Here is a 22,031-nt window from a genome sequence, read left to right on the forward strand (position 1 = left end):
CTTTGCAGCTGTAATCATTTGGTTAGGAATTTTGTTTTTGCTTTGTAATTAACATCAGGAGAGTAATTCAGCCCCAGTAATATTTTGACAAGTTGACTGTGAAATGAAGTCTAAGGAATGCTCCAGGCATTCACCCCATATGCCAAAGAGATCTGCAACAAATTGATTGTCTTGGACTTGTGTTAGAGGAGTTTGAATTTTAATTTCAAAGAGACAGTGGGATTTAAGAAGACTCCAGAGAGAGATAGATTTCACGCTTTTTATTAGAACTTGGTGTGTGGGCGTGCGCTGTTTACTCTTGAGTTTTCAGTCCTCTTTTACGTGTTTTTCAGACATTACGAAGTGACAGATCAAAATGAGTGGGAGCAGTAGATGACTTCATTTTGTGCAGGTATGGATTTTTAAAAAGAGAATTTAATTATCTCACAAGCAAAGAAAAGGAAGGGTAATAAAGTTATTAAAGTATTTCAAGTTTTCAGCATCATTCAGGATGCAAACATGCAATTTATGAATGTGTGAGGGACAAAAACAGAAATAAAAGAGTCTCTGTCCAGTTTCATTTCAGAGAATGAAAAAAAATATTTTTTGATTTAGATTGATAAGATTTAGTTTATTTAAAAATATCATTATATTAAGAAAAGGCCATCATAACTTTTATTAATTTTTTTCATCTTATTCTTAATGAAGATACATGTACTTTGGAAGATTAAGAAAGGGGAGGGGCACCCAGAAAGTTGATATTATCCCCCCCCCCAATAAAAATGTTGCAGAGGTATGTTTATTGTACAATTTCAAATGCATTGCATTCTTAACATCCCATATAGGCTTACCGTATAATCCCTATTAACCGCCCCGGGCGCTTAGAAAATTGCAAAAAGGGGGCAGTTATTTTGGTGTTTACTTTATGAAAATTATAATGTCATATTTTAACTTCATAAAATCGTTTGAATATAAAAATAAATATAAGAAACATCTAAGATAATGTCTAACTTTACTTAAAGTGACGATAATCTACCCAAATTATGGTTAATTGTTCATTTTCCACTGAGAAATTGGATATTAAACAAATTTCATTTTCACTTTCTTCACTTTTTTGATATGATTCTAGTTGATTTAAATCAATTACAGGGGGCCCTTATTACCTGACAATTGAAAAAGACCTAAGGGGGCGCTTATAGGGGTAGGGGCGGTTAATAGGGATTATACGGTATCCGTTATTTGGAATCCTGGATCCAAGTCAATCCTGAATGCAATTATTAAGCTTCATCAAGCTCTTATTGATGAATGTATGTAAGTTAAGTTACCTTATACACCATAGATCTATAATCATCAAAACATTTATCTTTGAACACAAAGCCATGCCTTTTAGTTTTAATGACTTCTAGCATATAGATCTTCAATGAATAAAACAGGGCACCAAAAGGATTAACTACATCAAATAGTCTGGATGAGTCAAGATCAGTTTGAATTTGTTATCCTTGGAGTATAGGAAATATTGTCATCGTTTCTACCACAGTAATTGTTGTGAAGTCTGAGTATTTATCAAGGCCATTCCAAGTTTTTTCTCTGTTTCGCGTCCACTCATCTTCCAAAAACCTACCTACCTATTCGCAAAAAACACACAAGCCAAAACATTAAATACAAGCTTAAAAGTCATAAAAATGACGTCCTTCAAATGATTTGATCTAATTAAACTGCGTTAATAGAAGAAATATCTATTCTTAAGCAAAAATAACGGATTAAATGCTTACAATACACCCAATTTAATATAACTTACTGTACAGAATTATTTGGAGAAATTTACAAAATTCACATATTTCCACTAAATTTATCAATTTCAGGACTCCTGTTGTTGTGTGTTTTTTCTCATATGGGGTGTCAAAAACCAAAGCGCACGTGGACGCTAAACATAGAAAAAACTTGGAATGGCCCAACTGTATTGTGAAGTCTGCATGGCCTTCATCAATTTCCAGGGTTTTATATACATGTATATAACATGGATCTCAAATTTTTTAGAAGAGTAGACTTTTGTACCAAGAAATCCTTTCCTTTTCTAGATAATTGATAATACATATAAATATGTATCAGTGGCACATTTCTTACACAATTAAATATGTTTTTATATGCATAATCTGTGATTTCAAGAAGGTTTTTTTTCCCACAAGAATCTGTGTAACAGATGTGAAAATTGCTAATAATTGTTATCAATTCAATTACTTTCAGTAAAGTTACAATATACATGTAAATTTCAAAATCTTATTAATTTGACTATAATCAGAACTGAAAATATTGCTATACATATATATACATATTCTAAAATACGGGGGCAGAAGACCCTAACAAGAACCTTGAAAATTCAGTTCAATGGTTTATCTACCCTCTTTACATGTATTAATCATCAATTTATTGTTTATTAAAAAGCAGTTTTCTTTGTCTGGCTTGTAGAATTTCCCATCAGCTGGTAGATTGGATCATTGTAATTCAGACTTTTTAACAGCTGTTACGAGTTTATACATTTTAATGTTTGATGAATGTTTAAGTGGTGGTTTGTTAATTTGTGCAACTTTATGAATTATTCAAAGAATAGAAGCTGGCTTCTTTAATTCCACTCAATATTTGAATGAAAAATTATTGGCATTCAATATACACTGAAAATTTTATTTGATTCATATTTCTGTAAAATTTTGATGAACAAGCCTTTAATATTCGGATTTTAGTAGGGATTTATAAACTTAATATAAACTTTATACTTAAGTCCTCAAAAAATAGTGCTAAATGTTATGGATTTAGATCTGCTTCTCACAGATGTAGACTCATGCAGCAGCATTCAAATATGAAATTATTCTTTGGTAAAGTATACATTCAAATATTGATTCTGAGCTACTTGTATTTTCTCTGTAAAAGAAGAAAGAAGTTATTAGTAATCTTAATCTTTGTAGGGGAAAAATATAAAAAAATATAATTATTTTTAAAAGGAAATTTAACTAGTCTAAAGCAAACTGTATTAAGGAGAAATGAACATATACCTGTAGGCTACCCTAATGTCCAGAACATATAAGTAGAATTTACCCAAAACTGATGTGTAGGCATGACTGATCATAGTTTGTGTCTAAGTGTTGCCCAGTCCATTAAACATATAAATATTTTAACAGATACATAAAATTTACCATCATTTAAAAAAAAAAAAAAAATTATGCTATAAATAGAAAATGCTCCTGTTTTAGAGTAGAAATTTGAATGAAATTTGAAAGGATTTTTTCCCACGAGACAGCTATTGAGTCAACAGTTGGATGTAAGTATGTATTTCTGTAAATTGAATGAATTACATAGGAGGAGAACTTTGTAGCCAGAAAATAGGCACTTAGGAAAGGCTTTTATGATGACAAAATGTATTATAATAACAGACTTCCAAAGGTCATTCAGAATTCACTACACATTTAAAATAAACAATGATGTGAATTTTCTGCCAAATTGATCATGTTGACAGAGTGTAATGATAAATCTTGAACTGTTAGCAGTTAAGGTAGCCATTGTTTCTGTATCAACTTTGTTAAATTCTTTAAATTACCGTGGAGCCAAATGATTGATAAGACGATGTCTCTTTAATTCCAATTAATAAGAACCTTAATCTTTTAGTCTATACCTACAATACATGAATACCCATGCATCTAAAAATCCAAAAATGATATGATATTACGTTACATTGAGATTCTTAGACTAATATTTTCCAACGATAGATTCGACAGGCTTTTGATAGTCCTGTTTGACAGGCCAGGGGGTCAGTGACTGATCCAGTAGTTAATGTGCATGGCCTGTGCTGCTGGAAGGACCCACACAGAAAGTGAAGTCCAGTAGAAGCAATTACAGCACACACTGTGTCCAGTCTGACATTTAATCCTATTGATATTACAGGGCCATTGTACTCTTCTTCAGGTCTTTTGTGGTCAACCACTGGTGAATTTTGCCACAAATGTGACAACATTATTCCTGATGATTTAACATGGAAAATACTTCCATTGTTCCTCGAGATATAATATTTTGTAAGTGATTTTCCTGATTGATTCTTGGATCAGGTGGGCCAGCAGATCAAAGGAGATATTGACAGATCTGTAAACGTGTTACTGGGTACCCCCAGGTAGCCTGGTCCACATGGTGGACGATGGTCAGTCACGGCCAGAGGTCATTCATTACTTGTTCTTTCAATGATGTTTTTTTTTATTGTTTTTAAAATAATCTATTTACACGAGGGCACCAATGGAATAAGGAAGAAGAATTGAACCTTGTGCATAATTGATATTTGGACTACGTTATAGCATATGGACTATACATGCTTGTAAATGATTAGGACATTTTTGTGATTTGGCGTAGATTACGTTAGCTAGTGACTAATAGGAAAAGGGGAGAAAAGGGAAAATATATGACTTAGGTCAGGTGTGAGGAGAATTAGTTTTATTTTTACCCTGGTGGATGCTCATTGAATATCGCATGTTGTGTGTCCTATGAGATTGACGGGGAACAGTTGGAGGGAGGTTTTAATACAGATCTAATGTTACAGCTGTATAGGTACCCAGACTGACTGCTCATAATCTATCTACCATATTATGTCGACTTCTCACAACCCTACTTAGCAGTCAGAACATGGACTTGTGACAGGAATAGTGCTGTCGGGGATCTGTTTTAAAGATAATCTGTGTATCAAAAGTGCTTGATGAGGATATTTCATTTCAGAGCTGATATATGAAAACTAACTTCATGCAGGTTTGAAGTGAGAACACATATTCCAGAGGGATTTTAATCTGGACACATTATAATGTAAGTTCTAACTGCTATTTGAGCACACCTTATATATCTAGATTAGAGGCTAGATTGCTAAATATGAATGATTTTAAATTAAAGATTTGCATTTATTTTGAAAATATAACCTTTTATTGATTTACAAGGATTCTCTAATATACACTTTTAAATATTTAATGCTAGTCTAGAATGTTAAAGTTTTATATTGCAATTTTAGGTTTTATTTTTTTTTTTTACGGAATTGATCTTCAGATTTGAAGGTAAAATTGGCAAATAATTGACCACCTCTGCCTCTATTTTCCTTCTTTCCAAACAGTAGCATTGTGATATTAAAGTTTTTTTGTCTTGGAAATTTCATGAAAGGTGTTGGAACATTAATTGACATTCATGCACACCGGAAATAAAACTGAGTGTGTTTATCATTATATGGGGCCTTAGGTAGGTGATGATTGATAGCTGCACCCTAAATCACAATGTATCGTCATTGATTGTATATAGATTATGGTATGTTGGGGAGTTGGCTGTAATATTACATGTAGAAATCATCATAGATCACCAGGTGTATAGGACACAGTCACTAATTACAAACCAATATGAATATGTCCCAATATTGACACAAGTAATGTATTTCCATCGGACCAGCTGAAAATATAAGCTCTGGACTTGCAAAGTAATCTTCTTTAAGTTGTAAAAATCTATTTCCTTCCAATGGTGTGAGATTTTAAATAATGTTCATCTACAGGTGCATGGTCCAAAGAAAATTTATTCAAAAAACTATGAACCACTGTATACAGCTGAACTTTGGTATCTCGAACACCGATATCTTGAATACAATGAATATGACGAAGTGAATTGGAAGTCCCAACCACTTATTCTTGAAGTATTTTACCTTCTATATCTCAAATCATTGGATATCTTGAAGTTTTAATTCCTCAGTCCCAGTGAGTTTGAGATGGCAAGATTTGACTTTACTGCAGCCATGTTAACTTTATGAATTCCTTAATATATGGATATAATGTATTACGGATATAGCGAAGATATTTCATAGGTCCCAGTGACTTCGTTATAACCAAGTTTTACTGTATAGTGTGCAATTTTTCCTTTCCTCCTTCATTATTCTTATCTCCATCTGTTCAGTTTTCTGTGTCTCCATACCAACCAAACTTTGAAGGAATTTGAAATTTTGAAATTAAGTTTTTCATATATCATAAAACCAGTGGGCGCTAGAAAAGCAAAAAGGGGGTGGTTATTGTGCTATACCTATCCGTATAAGGAATTCTATAAAGTGGAACTAGGAAACAATTATTACCATACCAAAGTTTCAAATTGAATTTCATTTGCAAATATATACTAAAATAAAGGATTTGAAATTTTGAAATTGAAGATATGAACAATTTTTTAGCCATTATAATATATATTGTAAGTCTTGTATAGTCTGTAGCATTCTTTGTCTGCCAGGTTTATTTCTTCTTTCATATTTTAACTCTTGCAGTGAACCCTAAAATAATTTCTAACTTTAGGCTTTACCAAATTATGCTAAATTATGCAGTGATCCTACAAGTTTTATTTTCACTCATTTTTTTACAACATAAAAATGCATTCTCTAAATCAATATCTAGAAAGCAAGATACATATTTACACCCCTAGAGGCAGACCCATGCAGGGACAAACAAGTTGTTTGTATAGTAATCTGATGCAGTCGATTTTTATGTGGGTGATCTTTGACATTACAGCTATTTTTTAAACTTCTCTAACAAATTAAAGTGAACTGATATCCTGCTAAGTCTATTTTACAAGGAATTCATGTGCTTCTGAAAGGTCATTAAAATGCATCAGCTGTTGACAAAGACATATGTTGGTAGCACGGATGAGTAGGCATTCTCTGTAACTCTACATTGATTTTCTGACATCTGTGAATGAACATTGGCAAAGTGCATCTATTTTACATATACATGTAGGTCCTAGACTGATCTTGGGCCACACATAAATACAGTGTACATGTATCGATTCATTCTGCATGTAATAAAAAAATGACTTAATTTGGAAATATGTTTGATAGTGGATAAAGGTGTGAATTATTATAATATTATAAGTACGCAGAGCTACATGATGGAGTAGAAAGTTTCACATGTGACAAGGTGACTTTTGAAATCTTCTTGTATGTGTATGAAGCTCTAAAGGTGTGATTGACAGAATGACTAGTCTATAATGTACTGTATAGTACTCTATATAATGTCATGAATCAGCATGATGTTATAACTAAGTCTTATAAGCATTTCCATTGACTTATTTTGCTTGCAGGTATTACTATAAAGGATTATAAAGTATATTTCACCTGTGTTTCAGAGGTATGCAGATGCTGTGACCCAAATAGCCAATATTTTGCCTGGTAAAGGATGGCATCCCATTGGCTTCAGATCTTATTTATAGCTATTTCAATTTGCCTAATATCTTGCCAAGGTGAGTTCAAATGAAATATTTAAAATTAAATGTAACAAATAAAACCAACAAGACCATATATTATAATTGTTCTGACTGTTGACTTCATATATGACTATGTAATATAAACATTTTAGTGCTAATTGGGAAAATTTTAAGATGTCTAGACCCTCAAATAAATGATAAAAATTGGCCTGATTGCTAAGGTCTAGATTTTTTTCTTTTTTTGCAGTAATTAATCGTCCACCATCAATAACCTCGGTATTTGAGCCAGCCTACTACGTCCAATTTTCCCATCCAACTCCAGTTACGATACAGTGTAAAGCCGTAAATGGGAACATAACGTAAGTATCACTCATAAGTAAAGAAACTGTGTTTAAGGAAACAAGATAATGTGGTATCAGAGATGAGTTTGGATAGGGTAGTGAAATATCAGATCCGTGGAGATATTGGAAAGAATATTAAGAGATGTTTCTGAGGAGATGTTAGATAGGGTAATAAAATATTTTCTGATGAGATATTGGATAGGATAATGAGATATGGTTTTCTGATGAGATATTGGATAGGATAATGAGGTATGGTTTCTGATGAGATATTGGATAGGATAATGAGATATGGTTTCTGATGAAATACTGGATAGGATAATGAGATATGGTTTTCTGATGAGATATTGGATCGGATACTGAGAGATGTTTTCTGGGGAGATATTGGATAGGATACTGAGAGATGTTATCAGAAGATTTATTGGATATGGTACTGAGTTATGGTTTCTGGGTAGACAGTGGAAAGGTACCTAATAAGATAGATTGTGTTCTGAGGATGTTAGTAATGGATGTTAGGATTAAGAGATGGTGATATAGATCAAGACACTCAAGGACAGGATTATCTCATTGCTGTTACTTCAAGTAAAACTAGGCCAGGAAATTATTTTGTAAAAAGTAGACTTTTTAAGTTCATATGTCAGTAAAGTTAATTTTTTTCATGATTTGTGAGATTAACGTTTTGTCAAATTAAAAGATTGATCAAAACTACCCCAATTGCAGTATATTATCATTCCAGGAATATTTTTTTGTCTTAGAAAATGAATTTAGAATAATTTAGATGCTTTTCAAAACATAATCAGTACATCTTACTGTACAGTGCCAGTTGCCACATTTCCTCATAATTTTGATATCATATAGCGATCATAGTGGTGTTTGTCTGTATATTTTAATTTTTTTCTTGTTTGGGAGATTTGCAATTGTGCTGCAAGATTTAAATCAAAAACAATGATCTAATTGTTATTGATAAACCCTGATCGATAAGCTTCAAATTTTAGCCTTTTAGATCAATTTGTTCTCATCATTTCTTTGTGGAAGAAAGTTTGATTTCATGTTAGTAGCTATGTATTTAGATACCAGGTATATATCCATGCAGTGCTTTACCATTAATATCTAGATTTTAGATTTAAATCTGATATAAATTATAGTTATCAATGGAGGAAGGATGATGTTGCAGTAAGAAATAGTCGAGAAGTTGCTGTAGACGCCAGACTGGGTACCATCACCTTCACGCGAGTGGAATTTACAGACTACGGAAAATATCAGTGCTTCGCTAGTAACAGTTACGGCACCGCCCTATCACAACCAATACAAGTGAAGCAAGCTTGTAAGTTATCACCAATATTTGTCTGCATTAACAGGATCAGTTACAGTCAAACCTCATTATGTAGAATTCAATGGGACCTAGAAAAATTTTGAGATTTTCAATTTTTGAAAATATGAAGGATAAATACTAAAATAATTAGTGTTTGGGACTTTCAATTCACTTTAACATATCTATGGAATTTGATATAAAAAAATTTGATAAAAAAAAAAGTTTAACTGTAAATGATCTTTCAGTTGCATTTGTGTAAATCAGTGAGGATTACTTTGTGCAATAAAAAATAAAAAGTTTTCGTGACTGAGTTTATCTGATGTCTTAATCAGAAGTAAGTGAAAGCTGTATTAGGCACAGTCAGGAATTCATATCTTTAATGCCAGTGCCTAATCCAGTCAAAATGTATTTTTGAACTGGTCATGAATTGCACAAAGTTCCAAAAATAATCTCTGTAGGATTTGTAGACATACAGTATGTGTGATATATATCAAGGATTTCAGTCCGGTAACCACTTTACTCTGTTACTGAAAACCAGCTATTATTCGTGTCATCTTTTATTCGTGATTCTTCAGTTTGGAATCAATCTGTGATGATAAATTTTCACGACTTAGGAACCATCCTCTACTTATACATTGCAAAATAAATACTTGATGATTAATAAATGTGAAGTAAAGAAGATCACGAAACTCACGGATATTTCTTGCTCCCAAATAAAAGTTGATTTACAGTATACTAATAATAAATAAAAGCTATGTACTCTTCTTTGTAGTTTTGGGAAGTTTTCCAGATAACTCTGTAACTATGGAGTGTACAGAGAATCAGGATTGTGTGATTCAGTGTCGCGGTCGTCCATCTTGTGAGCCCGCCTCCGAGTGTCGAGTAGAGTGGAAGAAAGGCCCCGGTACGGACCACAACGTTCGAGTGTCAGAGAGGATCGCAGTAGATGGGGAGGGTAAGAGTTTTTAATAGTACAGAATGAGACAGCAGATGGTAAGGGTTTAGGCTTTGCATAAAAAAATCAAACATGTCAGGTCTTTCCTAGATAGGACCCACAGGATTGCCCTATTGTCATTTTAAAGTTACAGTACAAAAACAATATTAAGTATTTTCAGGTGCATATATTGGTAAAATTTATTATGTCTACAAGTTGTCCCTTGATTCACTAACAAATTACAGAATTTGTCAAATTAATCTATTTAAATGTTCATGATTTGTAGAAAATTCATTGACTTTGTAGGAAATTTGCATATTTTGAATGTAAAGACAGAGGACTGGGTCCCGGGACAGGACTATGGGTGTGGACTGTGGAATGAAGTGACCAGGACGTTTACTAAAGGCAGTATGACCTCCCTCCGGATCAAGCGTAAGTATCACAAAATAAATTGTTTATTATTGAACTTAATCTGTAACATTGATACATGTCAAATACTAGGGATATGTAGAAGTGATTTGGTAGTCCTAACTGTGAAATGTACTGGAATAACTTCAATATATGCTCAAATGTTTTGAAGTGTGTTAACTGTCCACTATGTATTATATCTGAAGAGGGTCTCTTAGTCTCTTAATGGTGAAACGACAAGGGCTATATTAATTTTTTCTCCTAAGTGTCTATCTGTTTGTTCCCCTGTCATTAAATAATGTTTATTACTGGAATATTGTAGAATCTACAACTAAATTAATGGAACCAAAGCCAGTATATTCAGCCAATACTAAGGCTTTTCTGGGACAGAAAGCATCGCTACAGTGTATATTTGCTGGAAGGTTGGTATAGCATTCTTTGAATGGATCAATTGCCATCTGTGAAAACTTTTAAAAATAGGAATGTCACATCTTTTTTAGTCCATCAAAAATTGAAGTTTTCTGCATTTTACTTTTTGAATGAAATTTTCATTTTTATATAAGTTATGAATCACTTGTTTCAGTAATAACTGTGCAAAAGACACAGTGTGGATATCTCTAAAATATGTACACTACATTTATATCACTATGTAAAGACGAATTTTTATCAGATTAAAATTTTGAGTCCTAATTGTTCTAGAGATTAAGTATGTATAGTGCAATAATTGATAGGAGCTGAATCTATGATAAAAATAAAGTGTAAAAAATACACATGTATGACATCACCAGGTGCATTAATGTTCAGCAAGACACACAGCAAACTTGAGAATTTTTGACAGTCTACATTTGCAAACCCCCCCCCCCCCCCTTACAAAAATAGGTGTTTAGAATGTGTTATTATACCCCCCGCAAACGAAGTTTAGGGGGGTATATTGGAATCACCATGTCCGTCTGTCTGTAGACGAGATCCGGACCATTATCAGAAACTATTGGAAGGATTTGTCTGAAAATTTGTACAACCAATGAAGTTGTGCACCTGATATTTTTCATCTTGATTGGATTATTATTTTGAATTTTACAGGTGTTTTTTCATTTTTATTTTGGGGTTTTGTGGACCGTTTCAGAAACTATCGCAAGGATTAACACACAGTTGTGCACCTGGAATTTTCAACTCTTTTTGTTCATTTTTCTGCATTTTACCGGTTTTTTAAAATTTTAATTGACTTGTTCATTTTGGGCTCATGTATAAGGTTTGAGACATAGAATCTAGAATATCTGTACAAAAACATGAACTACAGCTTAAAACTACTCATAAAAACTTAAAAAAAAAGAAACATCAAGTGTTAAAAACAGTTTTTACATTGCACAGAAGATAATGTAATTTCATTTGTCTCTTGGGAATAATGACTGGACATGCATCCAGTTAAAGATAAATTAATGAGTTTGGTGTTGGAAGTTGTTTAGGCATATCTCTTATCAAGTGTGTGTGTGTTATCAAAATAATTGTAATTTATTGTCTGTCAAAACACTTCATTTAAAAGTTCTTTATTTTCAAAATGCATTTCAAATTGATATATCAAGATTAATTTGATTTTGTATAATGGTTTCTTTTTTCAACAATCTGCAGAGTGACATAACACATAATTGCAATATATTTTTTTAATGCAGTAATGAAGAAAAATTAAATGATAAAAATAAAAAAAAATGTTACAATGGAATTACAATTATTAGTATTGATGTTTCATTTGGTTGCACCTCCGTTTCATTCATAAAGAAACATGATGAGCAATTTTATTTCACTGCAAATTTTTTTAAGTAAATTGTGAACATCTCTAGATCCATAAAGTATTTTTGAATTGGCACCTTCTCTGAAAAACCCAGCGGGGGGTATTTGTCCCTATTGGACAGTTCTAGTTTGATCTTCACTGAGTAGCATGAATCTTTATTGTTGATTTAAAAGTAAAATTTTCGTGTAAGTTATTCCTTACAAAAACTGATAAGATAATTGAATTTTTAAAAAGGAGCCATAAGCAATCATTACGCCACAGTAGGGTTATATTATGTGGGCACAAAGCAATTATTTTAGAAAGTCATTGACTCTTTTTGATGTCGGTTGACAGTGATTTATCAAGCACCCAGGAAATGATGGTTTTAATCCTACATGTTAAATGTTATTCTCGAAAAAGCTCCTTTCTCGGGAGTTGATAAATGAAGTTGTCACGATATCAAATGTCAGTAGTTTTATAAAAATAATTTTTTATCTAGTGTTGCAATTTTTGTTGTTGAATGATTATGTTTCAAACTTCAGGTTTGTTGTCCATCTTTTAGCAATATTTGTTTAAGGTTCTTTACAGTACTGTAGATTCCTTTTTTTTTCGGGAGTACTTATAATCACGAAATGGCTCTTGAATGTCAAATTGTGAGAACAATAATTAGTGAGTAGATGATTGATCAAGAAATTTAACATTGACTTAAGCACTTTAAATATAAAAGCTAGTAATTTTATTTTGCAAGTGGTGTTAATTTTCTCATAATTCATTCCATGTTATATTTAGGAATCTACTGTAACAGTATTCTGAAGGTGTAATTCTGCAGGAATATGTTACAAACCTGCATGTTTCCCTTTTGTGGCCTCTAAAATATAGTTGCCTTTGATTGGTTTGACAAGCAATCATGCTAAGATCTATTTACATATTCCAGCTGATGATGTTGAAGACATGGCCTTGTGGTTCACATTATGCCTTTATTTATTTCAGTCCAATCCCCACAATCAGTTGGAAGACCCCACAACTTGAACCAATAGATTTTACCAACAGCGCTAAGTATGAGCTGGACGACTTTGGCAGGAAGTTGGTGGTGAAGGATTTGACCATTGATGATGAGGGATCCTACACTTGTATTGCCAATAATCAAGTCCAGCAACAGGCCTTCTTAAATGTTACATGTGAGTCAGAGAATTCATTGTTAGGTTTTCTTTAAAATTCTGTCTCAAATTTGTAAAATTCCAGACATTTTTTTAATGATCATTTATTCTAAATTAACTCCACTAATTTTGTTGTAGAAAATGATTGAAAGCATTTTAGATTAAACTAGATCATTATTTTGCATAAAATGATATGGATTGCATGCATGCTTAAAAAAAAAAAGGAGATAAGATCTCTCATTCATCAAGATTTTTCAGCTTATGATAAATGGATAATATTGGTACAATAATAATGGACTTTTCTACCTCCTCCATGATGAATGGATATAATTATGATATTAATATTTGACTTTTTTAGCTCCTCCCTTCTTTGATCCACAAAGTAATAACCCCCAGATGTCAGACACCTACGTGTCTGCCCAGAAGAATGCAGTGTTTTACTGTGATGTTGTGTCGGTCCAGGGAGAAGTTCCTCCCTTACCTCCGATATGGAAGAAAAACGGCAGAGACATTGGGGCCAGCCAAGGTCAACAGAAGATATCTGATTATTACCACTTTATACAATCGCAATTATAATACTTTTATTTCTACTATAAGTTTTCAAGTTGTTAAAAGTTTTATTGAAGACCACCTGAAGTGTATTTTTGCCTTTTTTCCCAGTGCAAATAAATTTAGTAAAGTTGCAAATCATAAGATCTTGATTTACTTGAAAACTATTTTACAGTCATTAAATTTGAATCAGAGAAATAGAAAGGCTTACAAATTACGAGGCGGCTCAACAGGTTGCAATTCACAAAAAATTCAGTCAGCAGAAAATACCCTTTGTGTGGTCAATCATTAAATGCATTCTTTCAGTTTTATGCTTATTCTGCACTGCACATTTATTTTAAATCTGCACCTCTTTTATGCATGCAAAAGGGGCCTTGAATGAAATGCGTTCATGTTTTGGATATTTCAGTAGGTTTAAAATACTTGGTAAGTTCAGACATGAAGGAACTGACAGTGTTGGAGGTTGAAAAGCCCACACCTACTCGACCGGGATCAGGGTCAACAGGAAGTTACCAGTGTGTCTCAGAAAACAGCGAAGGCATGATCTTCAAGGATGCGTTTCTAGCAGTCATTGGTAAGTACTGAAAGTGAAGGGAGGAAGACATCTATGAGAGACAAGATAATTGTTAATTATCTACAATAATTAATTGACTTCAAGCAGTAGGATTTCAAAGTTATGTCATCTCCATAGCAACAAGTTTGAAAGTATGATATCACCATGAATTTAATTTCCAGTAAGAAAATTTACCATGTAATATCTGATATCACCATGAATTTAATTTCCAGTAAGAAAATTTACCAGGTAAAATCTAAGTACATGTATTATAAAGCATGTACTGCCCATTGGAACACAAAATCAAATAAGGTTAAAACTTTCATTTCAGATGCCATTCAAGTTTTCCTTAAACCAGAGAAATCATACCGCATAGACAGAGAAAGTGTGCTGACATTAGCTGTGGATGCTAAGACAGACCCAGCATTGAGTTTACGATATAAATGGAGATTTACAAATCTGGATAACGACACCATTTCTGTACCAAATAAAGGGCAATGGAGGTTATCCAACAACAACAGGAACCTCACGATCAATGCACGAGGGCTAAATAAAGAACAATTTTTCAATATCATTGGACGATACAGTGTGGAAGTATATCATCAGTATGATGCAGAATTTGTCCATGTGGACATTGTTACTGACATACCTGCAAGTAAGTACTGAAATAGAACTAGTACTACTATGATAGAAGTAATGTGTATCTAGTAGTTACTCTCTTACTGGTTCATATCCAGAAAGTCAGAAATCATAGTCTGGAATGTATGCAGAAATTGTAGACATATCTTTTTCCATGATGTACATTTTTAGATTCAATTGAAGACGTTGATAGTTTGGATAGGGTTTATAAATGGTGAATTAATAGAGTGGTATACAAATTATAAACACAGTTCAAGAAAACATGCTTATACCTTAAGGAACTGCCTTTTGTAAACCTTAAACCATTTCTTTTAAGTTAATAAAGAGCATACATGAAGATCAAATGATAAACAAAAAGGAGCATTTAGATGAATTATTTATAGAGCAATTAATCAAGATCCATTTGTATGTACATTTCTAACATGCAGAAAAGTTTGTCTACAAGATTAAGACTATAGTTTTAATAATTAGGGTACATTTAATAGTGAATATATCATTTATACTAATAGTTAGAATTAACACAGTGATAGTAAAAGGCTAGTATCCTAGTCTTTAACTGCAGATAGAGAATTATAAAGAACTTCAAGTGAAAGTATTGTTCTACAATTTACCATGTCATTATTCAAAAGTTAATTAACATATTGGAATGATAAATTTCTCTGTATCTTCTTTCAACCTTTTACCATGTAGCTTTATAATGGGGTAATTCCTTGTATTTGATTCAGTTACCTGTACCTTGAAATGAAACCTTGATTGAGTTCAACTTTCCCCACATTAGCCATATCCTCTTTGTGAAAGGGTTTCTCATTTTACCCCTTCTTTTCTTATAATGTTATTTTTTATGACGATGATTATAAACCTATGACTTATTGACCTTTGATGGTGGCTTTTGTTCCTAGATGTCACTGATCTGTTACCGCCCGGTAAGAACAACACCAATATGGATCTTATGGCTTTGAATGTTTTATTAACATTATTTTATTTTCAGTTAAAATTGAAATAATTATAGCAGTATAGAGTTTATGTTATGAATCAAACAAATATATTGATACCGCTGGTTTTTACTGTTTGCGTAAAATTTTACTTATAAATGAAACAGAATCAGCATTTTAAATTCAAGGGAAATAACTCTAGTATCAAACTGTTATCATGTATAAAGATGTTCAAAATAAAATAAGGATTACTAAGTAAAACAAAGCAAAATCAATACATGAGGAAGGAAGGGGGTATTAAGAAAAACAGCAAATCTGCATGACAGATATTTTTCACTTTCACTAAAACAATGAAAAAAGAGAACAGCAAATCGGCATGACAATTTTTTTGTTATGAATACCTATTATTATTTTAAATTCTAGATATTGTTTATTGAAGAATTACTTAGTTACTGCATTAAAGGGAGATAAGCTGGTTGAGGAATAACTTACTCCATTGATTTGGTGTTTTGTGCATGTATTAGGTTTTAGTAGATGATGCATGTATTTATTTCATAAAATATCTTGAAATTCCATGTTTATTTCCCATTTTACGTTTATGTTGTATCAAATTTAATTTTTATTTTGTCAATTAATTACAAATATGTCACTTGATTCTTCTTATTCTGCACATTAGAAGCTGTTCAGTGTACTTTACTTATATGTTATTTGTGTAATTTGTTTTTGAAAAAATGTAGATTTATTCAGTTTAGGTAATTTGTTTTTGAAAAAATGTAATTTCATTCGGTTTAGGGAGAGATGTGTCCTTTTTTAGCTCATTTTACTGAAGCTGAGATGAGCTTATGCCATGACTTGGCAGCTGAGCTAGTCCATGTACATTCTAGGCTTATGCTTTGAGAGCTCTCTGTTCAATTCCAAAGTAACAGCCTACCTGGACCAAGCACTTGCATGGAGGATGCCTCTTACCAGATCTGGATGCTGCATTAAGTAGCTGACATATATTTTGAATTACTTAATTAAGTGGATGGTATATCTAATTTATCAGGTGCTTTAAAAGCTGCATCAGATCTGCAAGGTACCAGTATATGTCCCAGTTGTGAGAACTGTTTGAAATGTTTGACTAGTATAAGTCCATTCCATATCAGCTTTTAGCCCTTCTTTGACCAAACTTGCATGATTGATGCATCTAGGAATGCCTGAATAACAGACTTACTTTGAATGCTGGAGTTGACCTGCTGTATGTATTCCAGGTGTTTGACTACATGTATAACAAAAGTTTGGGAGCATTGGTTCATTCCCAATTAAGTAACTATAAGGCCAGTCGTAAACATATATGGATGGATAATGCATCTATATATAGATGCAATAGTATCATTGGATTTGGCTTTTGTGTTAGATCTACTTTACATATTTTATGGATGAGTGGCCAAACCGAATTGAAGTTTTAGGAATAGATTGATTCCAAAGAATCACTTAAAGTGTTATCTGGTTCAGACTTTAGTACATTATGCATTTAGAGATGCATACGAACTGCCTAATGTTTAAGATGAAGCATTAAGAATGAATATTTCTAGTTGTGTAATGAAGTGAAAGTCCTAATATGTGCACAGAATTAAAAGGCCAAATATGCTAACTACATGTAGCTATTGAATCTTACTCAACTTCCATTTTATATTAAACTTTGACTTGCATATAATATTTGCTGAAGTGATATTATTATTCACTGATATCCTACATGTATGTTTAGATGTAATTCTGAAGAATTGGACTCTATGTATAATACTTGTTTTTCTCACTTTCAGTTTCGCAAGCACCCCCATCTGAGGCCAATTTATGGTTCCTGGGAATTATCTTTGGAATCCTCATCCTGATCATTGTCATCATCTTAATCATATGTATGCTTTATCGCAATACTTGTAAGAGTGGAACATATCCAGGTTAGTGTAATATTAAAAGTATTTCTTAAACAAAGGTATCACAAGGTTAAGGTTTTTCAATAATATTGGGGTAAAAAATTTCCAAATCCAAAAATCAGGGCAACACAAAACATAATATCCTAAAATGTTAACAAAGACTTTGCATACCCCAGAAAGAGAAACACAGGAAGCAACCTTTAAAAAGTGTCTGATTAGAATATTCCTCACAAAGAGCAATTTTCTTTAAAAAGGCAGATACCACAAAGCTTAGCATTCCAAAAAAAGACAAGAAAAAAAAGGGCAAAAAAATTGGCATCATATGAAAAAGCATCTTCGCTAGCCAAGGGTTTCTGATACGCTCCTCACCTCATAAACCCTTGGCGTACGGTGAAGTCAAAAGACGGGATTGTTTTCCGTCACGTGAAAAAGGTACGCACAGATTGCGTCATCGCCAGAAATAAAGACACGTGTTAAAAAAAATTAAATCAAAGTTTTTTCAAGAAAATTAAGAAGCAGTAATTGAGTTATGTTTATTCATTATTTATAGAACAAATCTGAAGCTTCAATATAATTCTTAATCACATATTTAGAAGATATTGGATGACACCATGGCTATTCATAGAATTGAATTTTATCTTACGGATCATTGTTTACTTGCGTTTTTCATTTCCGAGATTAAAGAGTGAAGATGTATCCCGAACGCAAATATCGTCATTTACAAAAAACAATTGCTGATTGGTCGACCTGGGTGTACTGAAATCCAATCAGAACTCTGGAAAAAAATCCCGATTTCTATGAACACCATAGGCCAAGGGTGTATGAGGAGAGCAGCGTATTAGAAACCCTTGGCTAGCAAAGATGATGAAAAAGGTACCTTACAAAGCTCAAAATCTCACAAATAAGAAACCCCATAAAATTTTGGAATCTTATACCTCATAAAATGAGATATCACACAAAATAGTACCCACAATATTTGACGTATCACAAAGAAAGTACATACAAAACCACATTTTACAAAAAGTACCCTACAAAGCTTGACATCTTACAAAAAAGTACCTCACAAAAATTTACAGTTCCTACAAAGCTACATTTCACAAGAAAGTACCCCCACAAAGTTTGACACAAAAGTACCCTTCAAGGTTTGGCATCTCACCTAAGAGTACCCAAATATACATGGTTTAGCACAGCAAAAAGCATACTTCACAAAGCTTGGCATATCACATAGAGATCTCATTTCCCATACAGAGTATCCCAAAAAGCTTAGCACTATTACAAAAAGGAAATTGTTCCCTTAACTTTGAATAAAAACTGACTAATGCAGAACAAAGCCAAACTATTATCAATAAGCAAATCAGCTATGGATAGGGCTTATTTAAAGATAGGAAAGTGATATTAACTAGAAGGGAAATGTGTCTTTGATACGGTGTCATAGAAACTGACTGTTTGTCATCATGTTTAGTAAAGAAACAACTAAGTCTTTCTATTGTTTTTTTGTTTCAGTGGATGAGAAGGAGGTAGCAGCAGGCCATGATCCAGAAAAAGAGTTAGCAGATAGCGGATTCCACGATTTGTCCAGAGCGTAAGTGCTGAAGATTGAATATGTAATCACTTAATTCTTACTGGGAAACTCTGTGATTTGAATGATTCACAATTTCTATCTCACAAAATATTATTTGAGATGAGATCAAAGAGAAAGAGTGAAATTGTAGTGTCTTGGTCAACAGTTATAAAGATTATTTGAATTAATTGATTTACATGTCAATTTTTTTTTTCAATTTTAGAGATGAGGATGGTCACAAATATGACAACATTTCTCTGTCCGATGACTTTGGGAAGCAGATAGAGAGTGACGAGGACAGCATGGGTGAATACGGAGGAGATTTAGACATTAGTAAATTTAATGAGGACGGATCTTTTATAGGAATATATGCTGACAAATTAGCACAGAATTCAAAACAGTCAACGGTCTGATACAGACAGATACCGTGTGTAAAAAAGCTTGCCATTAAAAAATGACGTCGCCAGTGAAGAAATAAATAATTCAGTAGATTTACAGTCATGGAATAATGGATAAGGAACATTCACTATAAAAACAAGGATTCCTTTGAACGAAAGACTACAGATTCACTGCCACTTTATCTCCGGGAGTTTTGAGATGAGTTCACTGTGAAACTAGTCAAGGACATTATAGTGCAGGGGCAGTCATGAACTCTAGCAGAATTGATATCAATTTACTAATTGTGCTTTTGTGCTGTAGAGTAATAAAGAATATCACATACTAAGCTTCCATCAAATATTCATACAGAGAAGGACCATGAAATATTCTTTTTTTTGGACTCTATGAACACATTCCAGGGTTTAACCAGACATCATAGTTTGTCTATATTTTTTCCATGTTGACTTTACATATACATTTGATGCGAAATCCTTGAATATATCCAATTTATGGCAATCTGTGTCATTTTTATCTGTTTTATGATGTGAGCTTCAAGTTTTGGTTTCAATTAATTATGTTAAACATTCCATTTACCTCTGTACAGTTGATGTCAGGGATGGGTGCTTTTGCTACAGGTGTATGTTCATGTCAATGTAGATATTTATATTTGAGTATAGTATGCAAGTTATGCAGTGTTTCTGTATATTCTATCCTATATTGATAAATCCTTTATACAGTTACAATCTATGTCATGTACATGTGAATTTTTTCTCTCATTTTATTTTTTTATTTATAAGGAGAAAACATCTGCATGGAATAACATACTGTGGAATCATGAAATTTTGTGGTGGCTAGATATCCATGGAATTAGCATTTATTTCTCTTCAATTAATAACATTCTCATCATAAAAACCAACTACAAGTTTTTCAGATCCATATTTCCTTTTGTAGATATGACTGAATTCCACAAAATCATGTCTAAAAAAAAAAAAATTAAACAAGCTAGGAAAATTGAGCCCACAAATTTGTATGATTTCACAGTACACATAATTAAGGTGCAATCAATTTTTTTTAGTAAATTAAAATATGTGTAATTTTATATATATACACACATACATTTATACTTGCATGATTTAAAAAAAAATGTCTCATTTTTACCAATATTATTAAGTATGTGTTAAAAGCTTTTTCTAAGTAAAGGTTAATTGATACATACATGTTTATATTATACATTTATTTTTTGGAATGGATGTTTTGAATAAATAGGTATATGCAGCTTAATTTTTTAGGCAAGGTTGAATAAGTACAATTTGTAAATTTGAATATGTTGTAAATGCATGATCTCAGAAATATATGATTTTTAATTATTTTTAAATGTATAATTTTTTGTTGTTGCAATATTGCATCATGTCCTATGTTTAAGCTGAATGTGTTGTGACTATTTGATTAGATAGATTTGGACATGTTTTTTTCCTATAATTTAGCGCTGCAGTATTTAATTTTATGCTGTGCATATGGGCCACCCAGTGAAAGTGAGCAGTGCCAGTGGCATATTATGTGCAATTTTTGTTTGTTTGTTTATTTGTTAAACAAACTGACATATAAATTATATATTTTGTGATGTTGTTTGTTTTAACTTAATACCGAAAAGTTCAAACATGCAAAGCAGAAGTATACTCGAAGAAGTTACCATTTCCATAACATTGCTATCTTCAAACATCAGTGAATGCTCAGAAAATTGTGAATTTATTGCTTTTTCTTCATAATGCTACATTGATTTTAAATCTCCTGATCAACCATTGGGATTTAATAAAATCTTCAATTCATGAAATACTCATTCTTTTACAAAAGTACCATATCATATATATAAGGAAATCATTTCTAGAATAAGTTCCCGTATCAATGGTATGTCATAGATATTCGTTAATGCCTGAGCATAAAGTGTATTGGACTTCCATCCTGTCTTTACACCATCTTACACCATATGTACACTTTGTGTTTGGCTCAGTTTCAAATAAACTATAATTCAAGACATTTTAATCAAACATCATAATGATGTTCACTTACATGAAAGCTGTTCAACAGCAGTAACCCCTTTTTCCTTGACCTTCCCTAGCTTTGACCTTGATCTTTTAAAAAATCATAAACTGACCAATTACCCCGCAATCACAATTGGAAGAGCCATTATTACCGACAAATGAGCTTAAGATCAGACGACACAGTTTCAGTTCAGTTTTTTTAATTTCTTTAAGCCAACTGGCTCATCAGAGAAGATAAACAAACATGATAATCATAAGAAAAAAAAACAGAGAGAATGAACGCAAAGAACACAGAGAGAATGAACATAAAGAACACACAATTTGGAAATGAAGAG

At 32.5% G+C, this 22,031-nt stretch overlaps 1 protein-coding gene across 5 annotated transcripts; it reads left to right on the top strand.

The window, feature by feature from the left end:
• Nucleotides 1-75: 75 nt before the first annotated feature.
• Nucleotides 76-21,275, top strand: LOC134252693 (neuroglian-like). 5 transcript variants are annotated; one of them, XM_062735192.1, is made up of 16 exons: nt 207-391; nt 4,729-4,812; nt 7,141-7,254; nt 7,466-7,577; nt 8,702-8,880; nt 9,641-9,823; nt 10,109-10,234; nt 10,533-10,632; nt 12,966-13,153; nt 13,491-13,658; nt 14,091-14,255; nt 14,566-14,889; nt 15,773-15,796; nt 17,608-17,742; nt 19,222-19,300; nt 19,503-21,275. In XM_062735192.1, the coding sequence occupies exons 3-16, from the start codon at nt 7,191-7,193 to the stop codon at nt 19,690-19,692; spliced, it is 2,037 nt and encodes a 678-aa protein (XP_062591176.1). In that variant the 5' UTR covers nt 207-391; nt 4,729-4,812; nt 7,141-7,190; the 3' UTR covers nt 19,693-21,275. The 5 variants fall into 5 exon arrangements, with proteins under 5 accessions (XP_062591177.1, XP_062591176.1, XP_062591175.1 ...); XM_062735193.1 differs by lacking the exon at nt 4,729-4,812 and having other exon boundaries at nt 76-391; nt 14,094-14,255; XM_062735191.1 differs by lacking the exon at nt 4,729-4,812.
• The last annotated feature ends 756 nt before the right edge of the window (nt 21,276-22,031 follow it).

This window comes from Saccostrea cucullata, unplaced genomic scaffold, assembly GCF_032062105.1.
Source record: "Saccostrea cucullata isolate Sc308-1 unplaced genomic scaffold, CSIRO_AGI_Scuc_v1 ctg99, whole genome shotgun sequence".
In the NCBI taxonomy this organism is placed as follows: Eukaryota; Metazoa; Mollusca; class Bivalvia; order Ostreida; family Ostreidae; genus Saccostrea; species Saccostrea cuccullata.